Source organism: Erpetoichthys calabaricus, chromosome 5 (genome assembly GCF_900747795.2).
Source record: "Erpetoichthys calabaricus chromosome 5, fErpCal1.3, whole genome shotgun sequence".
In the NCBI taxonomy this organism is placed as follows: Eukaryota; Metazoa; Chordata; class Cladistia; order Polypteriformes; family Polypteridae; genus Erpetoichthys; species Erpetoichthys calabaricus.
Genome location: NC_041398.2, coordinates 242,781,990 through 242,796,881, shown reverse-complemented (window position 1 = coordinate 242,796,881; position 14,892 = coordinate 242,781,990). Strand labels below are relative to the sequence as shown.

At 43.6% G+C, this 14,892-nt stretch overlaps 1 protein-coding gene across 13 annotated transcripts in view; it reads left to right on the top strand.

Annotated features, from left to right (window-relative positions):
* The first annotated feature begins 2,046 nt into the window (after window positions 1–2,046).
* The window catches only part of arhgap10 (Rho GTPase activating protein 10), a 204,789-nt gene continuing 191,943 nt past the window's right edge, over window positions 2,047–14,892 (top strand). For all 13 annotated transcript variants that reach the window (XM_051928148.1, XM_051928146.1, XM_051928140.1 and 10 more), the window contains exon 1: window positions 2,047–2,590. In XM_051928148.1, coding sequence (XP_051784108.1) covers window positions 2,437–2,590 — 154 coding nt within the window. In that variant the 5' untranslated portion in view covers window positions 2,047–2,436. The remainder of the gene's footprint in view (window positions 2,591–14,892) is intronic.

Sequence of the window (14,892 nt, the reverse complement as noted above, 5' to 3'; positions counted from 1 at the left end):
AGCATGAAATGCTCTAAAACTTCCTGGTAGACAGCTGTGTTGACCTTGGACTTCAGAAAATACAATGGACCAACACCAGCAGATGACATGGCACCCCAAACCATCACTGACTTTGGAAACTTTACACTGGACCTCACGCAACGTGGATTCTGTGCCTCTCCTCTCTTCCTCCAGACTCTGGGACCTTGATTTCCAAAGGAAATGCAAAATTTACTTTCATCAGAGAACATAACTTTGGACCACTCAGCAGCAGTCCAAAGGCGAGACGCTTCTGACGCTGTCTCTTGTTCAAGAGTGGCTTGACACAAGGAATGCGACAGCTGAAACCCATGTCTTGCATACGTCTGTGCCTGGTGGTTCTTGAAGCACTGACTCCAGCTGCAGTCCACTCTTTGTGAATCTCCCCCACATTTTTTGAATGGGTTTTGTTTCACAATTCTCTCCAGGGTGCGGTTATCCCTATTGCTTGTCCACTTTTTTCTACCACATCCAGGGCCGGATTTATATGAAAAAGAGGCCCTAGGCTATTCCACTTATGAGGCCCTTTCACCTTCCATTTTTAAGTTTGTAAATTTACATGAGAGATAATAAAATTTTGCTAACAATTTGAATGTAGGCCCCTCTTGATCTTGAGGCCCTAGGCTGAAGCCTAGTTAGCCTATAGGAAAATCCGGCCCTGACCACATCTTGTCCTTCCCTTCGCCTCTCTATTAATGTGCTTGGACACAGAGCTCTGTGAACAGCCAGCCTCTTTAGCAATGACCTTTTGTGTCTTGCCCTCCTTGTGCAAGGTGTCAATGGTCATCTTTTGGACAACTGTCAAGTCAGCAGTCTTCCCCATGATTGTGTAGCCTACAGAACTCGACTGAGAAGGTTGCCGGTTTGAATCCCGTAAATGCCAATAGGGACTCAGCTCTGTTGGGCCCTTGAGCAAGGCCCTTAACCTGCAATTGCTGAGCGCTTTGAGTAGTGAGAAAAGCGCTATATAAATCCAAAGAATTATTATTATTATTATTATTATTTAAAGGCTTTTGCAGGTGTTTTGAGTTAATTAGCTGATTAGAGTGCTGCACCAGGTGTCTTCAATATTGAACCTTTTCACAATATTCTAATTTTCCGAGATACTGAATTTGGGACTTTCATTAGTTGTCAGTTATAATCATCAACATTAAAAGAAATAAACATTTGAAATACATCAGTCTGTGTGTAATGAATGAATCTAACATACAAGTTTCACTTTTTGAATGGAATTACTGAAATAAATCAACTTTGTCATGATATTCTAATTTTATGACCAGCACCTGTATACAGGGTGAGTCAAAATGATGTTAACATTTGAATGGCAGAAACAGTTTATTCACAAAACATACTTCATATGTGCAAGATGATTTACAAGAATGTCTCAAACTGTTCGCCATCATGTTCAACACATGTACCATATGCGGCACATAAATTGTCCACAAAAATTGTATAAAAGTATATACTGTACATTGCAGTACCATTAGTGTTACCATAATTTTGACTCACCCTGTGAATATATATTCACAACTGTCCCAACTTTTTTGGAGCATGTTTCACTCATCAGATTTAACATAAGTGTGTATTAATATATATTACAGGATAAACACATTTTATAAGTCACTACTTTTTATTTTTATTAATATTATCGTACTGTCTCAGCTTCTTTTGGATTTGGGGTGCCTGTCACACAGACACCCTGCTAAAAACCTTTTATTTTTTTCTCTCGCTACATTGTAAACATCAGAATCTGAACTTAACTCGATAACCATTTTTGACCCCATTACCAAGCTGCCATTTAATTGCTAACCTTACTACAGTATACAATTCTTGTTGTAGAAGGGGGCTTCAAACCCACAAACCGAGCCGCATTCTGTTTCGAGCGATTACCGACCCCCTTTCCCCGGCCGCTTTCCAACGACCGTACCCCGACCCCTCCTTCCTTCCACAAACGTGGCTCTCCCCCCGATCCGAGAAGGGAACCTTCAGACTTTCGTATTTAGAAGGCAGCCGCGGGTTTGCGCCGGTGTTCTGCGGAAGTGATAGGCGGTAATCTGAGCCAATAGGAGAAGGGAGAGCGCGGCTTGACTCCACCCCTTGCATTCGGGCGTGACCCAGTTAGTTCCAGGGCGCCTGCTGCTGCTGCTACTCTGCTTGCTCTTCTTCCAAAAACCTCAGGACACCGACAAACTTCTCTGGCAGGAGGCGTTACGTGGGCAGGAAACTGAAGTCGAGTCGCTTCGGTTTCTTATCTCTTAGCTGCTCGCCCTTTCAGTTCGGCTTGATTTTGTTTCCTCGCTGCTCTCTCCTGTCATACGTGTTCTCCTGCTTTGACTTGACTCAGTTCTTATTTTTTTCTTTTCTTGTTCTCACACACCCCGTACGCCGTACTGGACTAAAACCAAAGAAGAGCCGAAAATGGGACTGCACCCTTTGGAGTTTAGTGATTGCTATCTGGATAGCCCTAAGTTCCGGGAAAGAATCCGCGCTCACGAGCTGGAACTGGAAAAGACCAACAGGTTTATCAAGGAGCTTCAGAAAGATGGGAAAAACCTCTTCGCTGCCACCAAGAGTAAGTCGCAGCGCCTTTCGGATTATCGCTGGTTTGTTTTGTGCGTGAGGGGTTGTACTCTTCCAGATGTACAGGGTCTGGTTTTGGACTTGGGGACACCGCCTGCGGGAACCAAACCGGGATGGGACGCCAGGAGTGAGTCGCCGAACGCACACTTGAGAATGTGACCGAGGGTTTTTTTTTTTTATTTTTTAGGAATTGGATCTTTTGGATCAATAGGCATCGGGTTATTGGATTGGGAATGTTGGCTTAATGATTATACTTACCATCGTCTAATATTGACGCCGTAATGTTTCTTATCTTGTTTTGTTTGTTTTCTTTGTTTCTCTATTTTTTTTTCCTCCTTCACTGCTGTCAAAAGCTCCGCAATCGTGTAGGCGGCCGGGTGCGAACCTTGCACAGCTCGTCGCTGCAAAACCGCAGAGCGAATTTCACAAGTTCTAATGTAACCGGGGCAGCGCTTTTGCGTCTTCCTTATCGTTGGGTGGGCGAGTTTCGCTCAGCTGTTAGCTTTCTTGCACTGGCCGCGTCTTGCCTTGATTTGTTGTACTGTACTCCCACTTTTGTAATGCTGTTAAAATAGCAGGGCACGCAATAAACCAAGCGGACATTTAACACACAAGTTTGATGTCTTCGTTCACCCCAGTCACCTCGAAGCTGCTTTTGGTGTCTCTCTCCAGTTAGTCCTTTTATTAATATCTGCGCCTGACTTTCGAGTTCGAGGGGTTACCACCTCTCCGATCCAACGACGTGGGGTCAAACCCCATGTCTGGTATCTGGTGTCAACTCCATTGGAAAATTGTACAGCTCAGAGGTTGATTTTTTTTTTTGACGGCTCGTGCGACGTAAGAGCTTCTCATTTAGGGTCCTTTTAAAGAATCAACTTTGTCTTCAATGTTTCTTCTAAAAATTCCTTAGAAGAAATAGCTTTATAGAACAAATGGAGGCATTGAGCTACAACTGAGATAAAAGGATTCCAAATCGAAAAGTTGGTTTGAAAAAGCATCAAGTATTTCTTTCTGGTTTTGTTTTTAATCTCTTTCAACATTTCATGTTTTTGGACTGATGCTTTATCCAAGGTGACCAACAACATTTGAAATACGATTTGTTACATTGTTTTTTTATTTTTTAACTGGAACACAGGCAAAGGAAGTGAATTGCTCATGGTCACACAGGTGTCAGTAGTGGGATCTGAAGTCTTAACCACTGTGCTATCTAATCTTCTAGAACAGGTGTGGGCAGCGTCTGTCATGGAGGGCAGCTTTTTCTTCCAACCCAAGTTTCATAATGAGAAGTCAGTTCTTGTTAATTGATTGAATGATTGCTGATGCTTCATTTCAGTGGTCTCGCTTGTCAAGGTTCTCCACACTTACTGTGTTTTTCCCCAAAAATAAGACTGGGTCTTAAATTAATTTTTGCTCCAAAATATGCACTAGGGCTTATTTTCAGGGGATATCTTATATTTATTCATGTGCAACAATATACATTTATCCAAATACAGAACATCTAGACGAGAACAGGCCATTCAGCCCAACAAAGCTCGCGAGTACTATCCACTTATTTCTTCCAAGAAAACATCAAGTCGAGTTTTGAAAGACCCTAACGTCTTACTGTCTACCACACTACTTGGTAGCTTATTCCAAGTTTCTATCGTTCTTTGTGTAAAGAAAAACTTCCTAATGATGACAGTCACGTCATCTTCTTCTGGAATATCGTCATAACTCTCCACATTCAAACCCTGAATTTCTTGCTACTCCAGATGCTTTTAGGATCCTCCAGGATCGATGTGCACGCTTCGATGTTTGATGAATAGTTCGATGCTGACAGACATTCATGTTGCCTTTATGTTCAGGCGTCGCATTTTCCCCAAAGTAATGTCATGTTATATTTTAAAAGTCTTGCATACCATTTTCTGTGCCGTCTTTTTTGTTTTTTTGGTAGCTTTACAATGCCATCAGAATGTACGGCTGCATATTTGAGCCACAGAGGAAAAAAAATGACATAATGAAAATATATATTTTGTGATTAAAGTGGAAATTTCGTCTTTACACTCGAAATGTCCACTTTTATCCCATAGCTTACTTTGTCATTAAATTAGACTGTCATAAACGTCATCTTAAAACCGACCCAGTTCTTAATCGCTGGGGTTTCCTCCTGACCTGACAGCAGTGGCAAGTGGCAGTAGATCGCCACACAGAACTCATTAAATTTATGATATTCCAGCTCTCTGCATATTTAGAATTCTTAGATTTGTACTTGATATCACTTTCATGATGAAATGCATTAAACTATGTTACATTTACAGATAAATCGTTAACTTTGTTTAAATAATGAATACTGTTAATTATTACACATATGGGGTGGCACAGTGGCAGAGCGGTAGCGCTGCTGTCTCGCAGGGAGTCACATCCCTTGTGAACCCTGCCTGGAGTTTGCATGTTTTCCTGGTGGGTTTCCACAGTGGGCTCAGTTTTCCATGCAAAGACATGAAGGTTTGGGGATTTGGTGACGCTACAATGAAGCCAGTGTATGTGTGTGTGTGCTTGTGTTCACCTTGCAATGAGCTGATGTCCCGTCCAGAGATTTTGTTTCAGTGGGTAGCGCTGCTGCCTCGCAGTTAGGAGGCCCGGGTTCGTTTCCCGGTTCCACCCTGCGTGGACTTTGCATGTTCTCCCCGTGTCTGCGTGGGTTTACTCCCACAGTCCAAAGACATGCAGGTTAGATGCATTGGTGATCCTAAATTGGCCCTAGTGTGTGTGTGTGTGTGTGTGTGTGCCCTGTGGTGGGCTGGCGCCCTGCCTGGGGTTTGTTTCCTGCCTTGCACCCTGTGTTGGCTGGGATTGGCTCCAGCAGACCCCCGTGACACTGTATTTAGGATTTAGCAGGTTGGATAATGGATGGATGACGTTCATAAAAAAGTATTTGATTCTTAGGCAATAGTTAAGTGTGATAATGCTCACTGCCTTTTCTCAGATTTTGATCCCTGAAATTCCGGGGAAAGATGTCGTCCTTAAAACTCACTGTAGTAACCCTAAGTAGCCCTAGGGTTAACATGTCAGATTCCAAAGCAGCCTGTTGTCTCTTCCAGACAAAGTGGGAAATGTGTGTGCAAGATTGGACAAAGGGTGTGGGAATTGAATAAAGAACAAACACACATGCCCACTTTGAGCTATATATATAAGATACAATATATGATATGTATTTGCAAGTATCTATCTTTTTTATAGTCCCTTTCACATCTATCTATCTATCTATCTATCTATCTATCTATCTATCTATCTATCTATCTATCTATCTATCTATCTATCTATCTATCTATCTATCTATCTATCTATCTATCTATCTATCTATCGTATAGCACCTTTCATATCCTATCTATCCATCCATCCATCCTACAGTATATATTAGCCGTCCCCCGTGACTCTGCCAACGTAGTAGTGACACAGGACAGTGAGGAGGGCCCTGCCAGGCTCCCCACTCCTGACGTCACACTTCCCTCTCCCCTTGGCCCGCAGTGTCTGTCTCTCGGATTAGTGTGAATAAATCGCTCCTGCAAGCGAACTATGATTCTTAGCACGATGAGTGAAGTCACAAAATCAACTGGAATGTTCAAGCAAATTCTAGAAACAAACCTGATCTAAATCCGTTAAGTAGTTCTCTTGTTTGCTAGCTAAGCGGATGTAAGGTACGCTCCAAGGCTGACGTGTGAGTGAGGAGGGTCCTTCAGCCCACTGAGTTTTCTCTCGGATTTGCGCAAATAAATTGGTACCGCAAGTGAACTATGATACTTAGTGTGATGAGAGAAGTCACAAAATCAACCGGAATGTTCCAGCAAATTATAGAAAAAAGACCCGATCTAAATCTTTTGAAGTAGTTCTCTCATGAAAAGCGGACAGACAGACAGACAAATGTTGGATTTTATATATATAATAGAGAGAGAGAGAGAGGGATAGATAGATAGATAGATAATGCTCTATCTATCTACATTGGACATTGGACAACATTGGATTCAGAAAGAATTCAGTATTCTCTTCCCTTTCTGCGCAGTTTATTGTGTTACAGGTTTAGAGCATAGAGCATTATCTATCTATCTATCTATCTATCTATCTATCTATCTATCTATCTATCTATCTATCTATCTATCTATCTATCTATCTATCTATCATTATCATTATTAATTCTTTACCTTTATATAGTGCTTTTCTCACCACTCAAACCACTTCAGTGAGTGGGGCGTCACTTCAACCGCCACTAATGTGTAGCATCCACCTGGATGATGAGACGGCAGCCATTTTAACACCAATCTGCTCACCACACTTTAGCTGTTGGGTGGTGAAGGGGTGGGAGAGAGTTATCCAATTAGAGACAGGAGATGATTAGGGGGCCAGAATGACTAGGCTGTGGTGGGCAATTTAGCCTGGACATCGGGATAGACCCTAATCTTTACGTAGGATACCCAGGGATCTTTTATGAACAAAGAGAGTCAGGACATGTCAGTTTTACGTCTCATCCGAAGGATGGTGTCGTTTTTATGTCACAGTGTGCCCGTCGCTGCACTGGGGCATTGGGATCCACATATACACATTGGATTCAGAAAGAATTCAGTATTCTCTTCCCTTTCTGCACAGTTTATTGTGTTACAGGTTTAATTTTTAAATGGATACAGTTACTGTCTTTACACACCAATCTACATTCCATAGCCCATAATGACTGAGTTTTCGTAAAGGTTTGCAAATTTGTTAAAAATCAAAACCTGAAGTGTCTCATTCTTAGAAGGATTCTGACCCTTAATCCAGTACTTTGTAGAATCCCCTTTGGAAGCAATGACAACTTCTTGTGTAAGTCTCTGCAAGCTTTGCACATCCTGGTTTGAGCAGTTCCTCCTGGCAGATCCTCACCAAGTTCCATTGGACTGCATGTGAAGCGTCTGTGAACTGCCCTCTTCAGGTCTCTCCACAGATGTTCCAAGTCTGGGTTTGGCTGGACCACTCAAGGACACTCCAAGACATGTCCTGAATCCACTCCGCAATTGTCTTGGCTGCACGCTTTGGTTCATCGTCGTGCTGAAAGGTGACCCGTCACCCCAGTCCGAGGTCACGTGCACTCTGGAGCAGGTTTTCTTTAAAGACCTTTCTGTATTTGGTTGCACTTATCCTTCCGTTAATTCTGACCAAGACTCCCTGTCCTTGCTGCTAAGATGCAGCCCCGTAGCATAATTGCCACCACCATGGTTCACCATAGGAATGGTATTGTTTAAAGAACGAGCAGAGTCTGGTTGTCACCAGACATGATTCTTGGAGTTCAGTTTTTAGCTCATCAGACCACAGAATGTTTTGCTCCTGATCTCCGAGCCCTTTACACTGTCGTATGCCTTCTACTCAGGAGTAGCTTCGGTGTAGCCACCCTACCATAAATGCCTGATTGACGGAGTGCTGCTTAGATGTTCATCCTACTGACAGGTTCTCCCATCTCAACCATGCACTTGGTGGAGCTCTGTTAGACTGACCATTGAGGTTTTGATCACCTGACCAAGGCTCTTCTTGTACAGTTACTTAAGTTTGGCCAGACAGCCATCTCTAGGAAGAGTCCTGGTGGCTTCAAACGTCTTCCATTTGCCAATTCTTGAGGCCACTGTGCTCCTGGGAACACTCAAAGCTTTAGAAATGGTTTGATCCCTCTGCCCTGACCTGTGCCTCAACTCAGTCTGATCACGGAGGTCTACAGAGAGTTCCTTGGGCTGCATGGCTTGGTTTTGCAGTGCTAGTATACACAGGTACATGTATGCCTTTCTAAATAACGTCCAGTCAGTTCAATTTGCCACACGTGTCGCTCCAGTTGTGTGACTATAAAGTAAACAGAACGCACCTGATCGGAATACTTTCTGAATCCAATGTACAGGAATCCTCCCGGGAGAAGCTGCAATCTGTTCCCTTGTGCATACAAAACATGTCTACTCTTGACCACCAATAAGTGATTATATTATAGAATAATAAATAACTACAAGAAGTGGTTATAATATTGAATAAGAAATACTTGACTGAAACATACACAGCAGACACACTTGGCGGACCACTTTGTTATTTTGTTCAAATCATATGCCTGAGATGATGGCCTAAGCACATATGATGTGGCAAGAATTTAACATTCGCATCCTGTTGGCAAAGACGTCCTTTGAAACTGCAGTGCAGGTAAATGCCACAGGTGGACACCATACAAGGTTTAGACCTGGGGGTCCCCAACTCCAGTGTTGGAGGGCCCCCAGTGGCTGCAGCTTTTCATTCTAACCCTTTACTTAATTAGTGACCAGTTTTCACTGTGTGATGGACAGCTGGTGGTTCAGTCCGGCTGGGACGTCCCTGAAAGAAAAGAGTGGAGGAAAGCAGCTTTTTCAGGGCATTGCATCCCCCGGGACGTTAGGTGGCGGCTCCCCTGGACGGCAACGGTTCCCCAGATTCCCTCAAAGCATCCTGGGACGTGGAGTCCATTTCCTCAGCCCCGTTGGGTGCCGCCAGGGGGAGCTCACAAAGCACCTGGGGACTATTACTCTTACGACAACCCGGAAGTACTTTGGAGTCACGAGGACGGAAGCCTGTAGTACTTCCGGGCTAATTGAGAAGGATGATGTGGCGTTGAACCCGGGAGAAACACTTCCGGGTCATGGACTATTTAAAGGACTGGTGAAGATCCAGCAAAGGGAGCCGGAGTTGGGAGGTTGGGTGACTAAGCTGCTGGGAGTGGAGGATTGATTTATTGTATTGATTATTGTATTATTATTGGTGAATTGTCGAGTGTGCGGTGCTGTGTGCACTTTGTTTGAAGAGAATTATTAAAGAATTCGTCTTGGTGCTTTTACAAGTGTGTCTTGGACGTCTGTCTGGTGGGTTTAGCGGGGCAACAGCTCCTCTAGCGTTCACAACTGCTAATGAACTCCTTTTCCCTTCATTTTAATAGCCCTGTATTTAAGGATTCAGTCCACTGAATTGATTCGTTTCTTCATTAAATGGCAGCCAAAAGGAAATGAAACCTGAAACGAGCCGACAGATGACCATCTTAACTGGGATTTCAAATTCTAACCAAATTCACTCCAACCAGTTCCTTAATGAGAAACCGATTCTTGCTGTTAATTAAAGCTGTGTGAGGGATGGCCGGCCATTCATCCCGGCCAATACCCCCAGGCCGGTAGATGGAGCTCTGCTTGCAACGGGGAGATGCCCCGAATTCCAGCAGGGCATCATGGAGTATGGAGTTTTAATACACAGCCCTGCTGGATAACGTTGGGGCCGCCAGGAGTCACTGCAGGGAGGCTCAAGGACTTATACGTGCCCTATAACCCAGAAGCACGTCATAATCATATGACCAGAGGTAACGACGTGTTTCCGGGTTGAAGAGAAGGACTTTTTATCTGACCCGGAAGTGATAAGAAATCACATGGACTGTAAGATGGGAAACACTTCCGGGTCAGGGAATATAAAAGGACGATGGGAAATCCCAGACGCTGAGCTGGGTGGAAGGGTGGCAATGCGTCTGGGAGTGGAGGATTTTGTATTGGTTATTGGAATTATTATTATTTGAGTATTGTGGAGTGGAGGGTGCTTTGTGCACATTTATTATTATTATTATTATTATTATTTATTAACAATAAAACATTATTTGGACTTTTATCTGGTGTCTGACGTCTAGTCTGAGGGTTCAAGGGGTCACAGAGACCTTAATCTGTCACAGCTGTTATTGAATATCAGGACTTGTTGCTGCTCTCACTCTGCCACAGCAAACTGCTGATTTTCTGTTTTTTTCCAAGACCACCGTCAAGATGTTTTGGTGAATTGAGACCTTGACCTTTCTTTACTTTCAGGTTAGCTGGTCATGTGGTGGCTTGTTTTGCGTCTCGTTGTTGTTTGGCTGCTCATTAAGGAAAAAGAAACCACTAAGGGTTTCAAGTCATTTCAATTAAAACTAAGGCAAGACAAGAGAATGGCAGCAAAAACTGCTCACTAATTAAGAAGATGGTTAGAATGAAAACCTGCAGCCACTGCGGCCCTCCAGGACCGGAGCTGGACACCCCTGATCTAACCCTTTTCTTAATTAGTGACCTGTTTTTGCTGCTAATTAACTTCTTTTAAATTCATTGTAACTGACTCGCTCTTGAAGACTCAGACGCCTGAATTGTTTCTTTTTCCTTATTTAGCAGCCAAACAATAATGAGATACAAAATGAGCCAAAACAGGACCAGCATACTATGACCATCACACGATAACTGAAAATAAAGAAAGATGAAGGTCTCAGGAATGTTGATCTGCTCAGGTCCCCAGAGCTCTGAGAAAAGAGAAAATCAACAATTTCGGACGTGTCTGCTATTAATAATAATTCATTACGTTTATATAGCGCTTTTCTCAGTACTCGAAAGCTCTATCCACACAAGGAAGAACCGGGAAGTGAACCCACAATCTTCCACAGTCTCCTTATTGCAAAGCAGCAGCACTACCACTGCGCCACACAATGAGAGCAGCAACAAGCCATAGAATTAAAGAACTGGTTTAATTAATGACAAAAATCGGCACCTAATTAAGCAGCTGGTTGGAGTTTGAGGCCCTGACTCAGTTGGTCTTCTGTTGGCCCCCTCGCTTCACATTTCATTTCTGTTTGGGTGCCATTTAAGGAAAGAAATGAAGCAATTCAGGGGAACAAGTCTAAAAAAATTCAATTAAAATGAATTCAAAAGAAGGTAATTAGCAGCAAAAACAGGTCACTAATTAAGAAAAGGGTGAGAATGAAAACCTGCAGCCACTGCAGCCCTCCACAAGCAAAGTTGGGGACCCCTGGAACTCTAGACAGATCGCAAGGAGAATTAAAGCAACTAGGAAGCACCTGAAAACTGGAGTTGCCACAGCAGCAAAAGATCTGAATACTTCTACAAATGAGAGATTTCCGTTTTTGATTTTTAATAAATTTACGAACCTTTCTGAAATCAGCTTTGTCATCCTGGCTTGCTTGATTGTAGACTGATAGTCAGAAAGGGCAAATGCATCCATTTAAAATGACCTCTCTCGTTTACAAGCCTTAAGTTTTACCCCGTTGGCCATGCTTGTTTTTCAATCCTCCATCCATCCATCCATTTTCCAACCCGCTGAATCCGAACACAGGGTCACGGGGGTCTGCTGGAGCCAATCCCAGCCAACACAGGGCACAAGGCAGGAACCAATCCCGGGCAGGGTGGCAACCCACCGCAGGACACACACAAACACACCAAGCACACACTAGGGCCAAGTTAGAATCACCAATCCACCTAACCTGCATGTCTTTGGACTGTGGGAGGAAACTGGAGCGCCCGGAGGAAACCCACGCAGACACGGGGAGAACATGCAAACTCCACGCAGGGAGGACCCGGGAAGCGAACGCAGGTCCCCAGGTCCCCCAACTGCGAGGCAGCAGCGCTACCCACTGCACCACCGTGCCGCCCTTTAATACTCAATAATCCAATAAACACAATCCTCCTCTCCACCCAGCAGCTTCGTCACTTTACCACCCAACTCCGGCTCTCTTTGCTGGATCTTCAGCAGTCCTTTAAACAGTCCATGACCTGGAAGTATTCCCCCGAGGTTAAACACCACATCATCCATTCTCAAGTAGCCCGGAAGTACTGCGGGCTTCCATTCCTCGTGACTCCGAAGTAGTTCCGGATTGTCATAACAATAAGAGTCCCCATTTTCTTTGTGAGCTCCCCCTGGCAGCACCCAACAGGGCTGAGGAAACGGATTCCGTGTCCCAGGATGCCCTGAGTGAATCTGGGGAACCGTTGACATCCAGGGGAGCTGCCACCTAGTGTCCCGGGGGATGCAGTGCCCTGAAAAGGTTGCCTTCCTCCATTCTTCTTTTCCAGGGACGTCCTGGCTGGACTGAACCGCTGGCCGTCCCTCACAGTATATATATGGTATGTGTGTGTCTGTGTGTGTGTGTGTGTGTGTGTGTGTAAACACGATAACTTTAGTACGCCTTCACTTAGGTCAGCCAAGTATTGGGTACAAAACATAGATTTCTATCAACTTTTGGGCTATTTCCTCTAACCAGAAGTATTACTTCATGTATCTGCAGTGTCGAGTCTGATTTATTCAACTTTACATTTATAATAATTGTTCAATATATTATTAATTTGATTTGTTGTTGATGGTTATTTAATGTACATAATATAAAAATTGTCTTGTTGTTTACTCCTCAAACATCCATCCCCCATATCAGAGTATACGAGAAAGTCGAGGGATGGAGACCACTCTCGATTTTGTTCTGTTGCGTTGGCTTGCGTTGCACGTTGCTGCTTTGTATCTCGTCTTGGTCTATCATATGTTGAGCTACGCTGAGTTGTGTTGTGTTGTATTCCATTGTTTTGTGCTTTTCTTGTTTTGGGCTGAGCTGCGTCACGTTGCAGTTCTTTGTAGATTTGGGTGACATGATGGTTTGTATTTCGGGCTCACACCTCCAACAGATAATCCGAGTGGAGTCTTTGGTTAAATAGACCATAGTAGAGATGTCAATGCCTGTGTCCTTGGAGGGTTGGTATCTCATTTAGGGTTGTTCTCAATATAGCTGGAGAAGGCCGCAGCCCTCCGTGACCCTAAACTGGGCTAATGGATTCTAAAGACCGACAAACAGACGTTATCTGACCTCCATCACACACCCACAGGTCTGTTCATGAGTTTCCGTCGTTAGTACATTTTGCTCATTTTCTGTTTCACTTTCTGTTTGTTCTGCATGAACACTCTGAGGTGCGGTCTAGTGCTCCGTCCTGTCTTGCTTTATATGATTTGAATCAGTCAAGAGTTTTACAGAAGGGAAACCATGACAAGACACTTTAAAGAGCAGCCACGATTGCAGTGCAGTCTCGTCTCATTTTCTACATGCTGGCAAGATAAGGAGCAAATCGGGACAGGGTGGCAGAGCCGACTCACCAAAAGACCCATACAGGGATATTTTGGGCTCATCAGGTACTGGCCTTTGGGGATGTGGAAAGAAAACCAACACAGATACTGGAGCGAACATGCAAACTCCGGGTGGATTTGAGTCCAGGATGAACAAATGTGACAATGATGACACTTTCGCCAATCTTGTTCACCTCGATTCCCTATAAATTAGAACATTAGAGCAATCCAGACGAGAACAGGCCATTCAGCCCAGCAAAGCTCGCCAGCCCTATAAACTTCATTCTTCTAAAAATAACATCAAGTCAAGTTTTGAAACTCCCTAAAGTCCTGCTGTCTATTGTACCACTTGGTCTGTTACTCCAGGTGTCTGTTGTTCTCTGTGTGAAGATAACCTTCCTAATGTTTGTGTGAAATTTCCCCTTCACAAGTTTTCAACGGTGTCCCTATGTTCTTGATGAAATCATCTAAAAAAAAAACAGTTTCTTTACTTTTGCTTTGGCCTGCAAGCTGTAATCTTGTTTTGTAGTTTCACTCTGAGTGATTGTTTGATAAAGTCCTTGTTCTGCAGTGTCTCATAGTGCCAGTAGAAGATAGAAACTTGAATTTTAGAACATGTGTAAAGAAAAACTTCCTAATGTTTTGTGTAAAATTTCCCCTTAACAAGTTTCCAACTGTGTCCTTGTGTTCTTGATGAACTCATTTTAAAGTCACCGTCTCGATCCACTGGACTAATTCCCTTCATAATTTTAAACACTTCACTCAGGTCTCCTCTTAATCTTCTTTTCCATAAACTGTAAAGGCTCAGCTCTTTTCATATTTCCTCATAACTCATCCCCTGTAGCCCTGAATCAGCTGAGTTGCTCTTCTCTGGACCTTCTCAAGTGCTGCTATGTCCTTCTTGTAGCCTGGAGACCAAAACTGCACACAGGACTCCAGATGAGGCCTCAACAGTGTGTTATAAAGCTTGAGCAGAACCTCCTGTGACTTGTACTCCACACATCAAGGCGCTATATAACCTGACATTCTGTTAAACTTCTTAATGGCTTGTCTGGCCTTCGACTGCTTAGAGTCCACTACGACTTCTAACTCCTTCTCATAAGGTGGACTCTCGATTTTCAGACCGCCCATTGTGTATTCAACCCTCATATTTTTACTTCCTATGTGTAATACTTTACATTTACTGACATTGAATGGTTAAAGGTCTCAAGTCCTTCAATCTTTCCTCATAACTTATCTCCTGTAGCCCCGAATCAGCCGAGTTGCTCTTCTCTGGACCTTTTCTAGTGCTGCTGTGTCTTTATGGAGACAAAAACTGCATACAGGACTCTAGATGATGCCTCATCAGTGTGTTTTAAAGCTCACCAGTCCTACCTGCTAAACTCCTCCAAA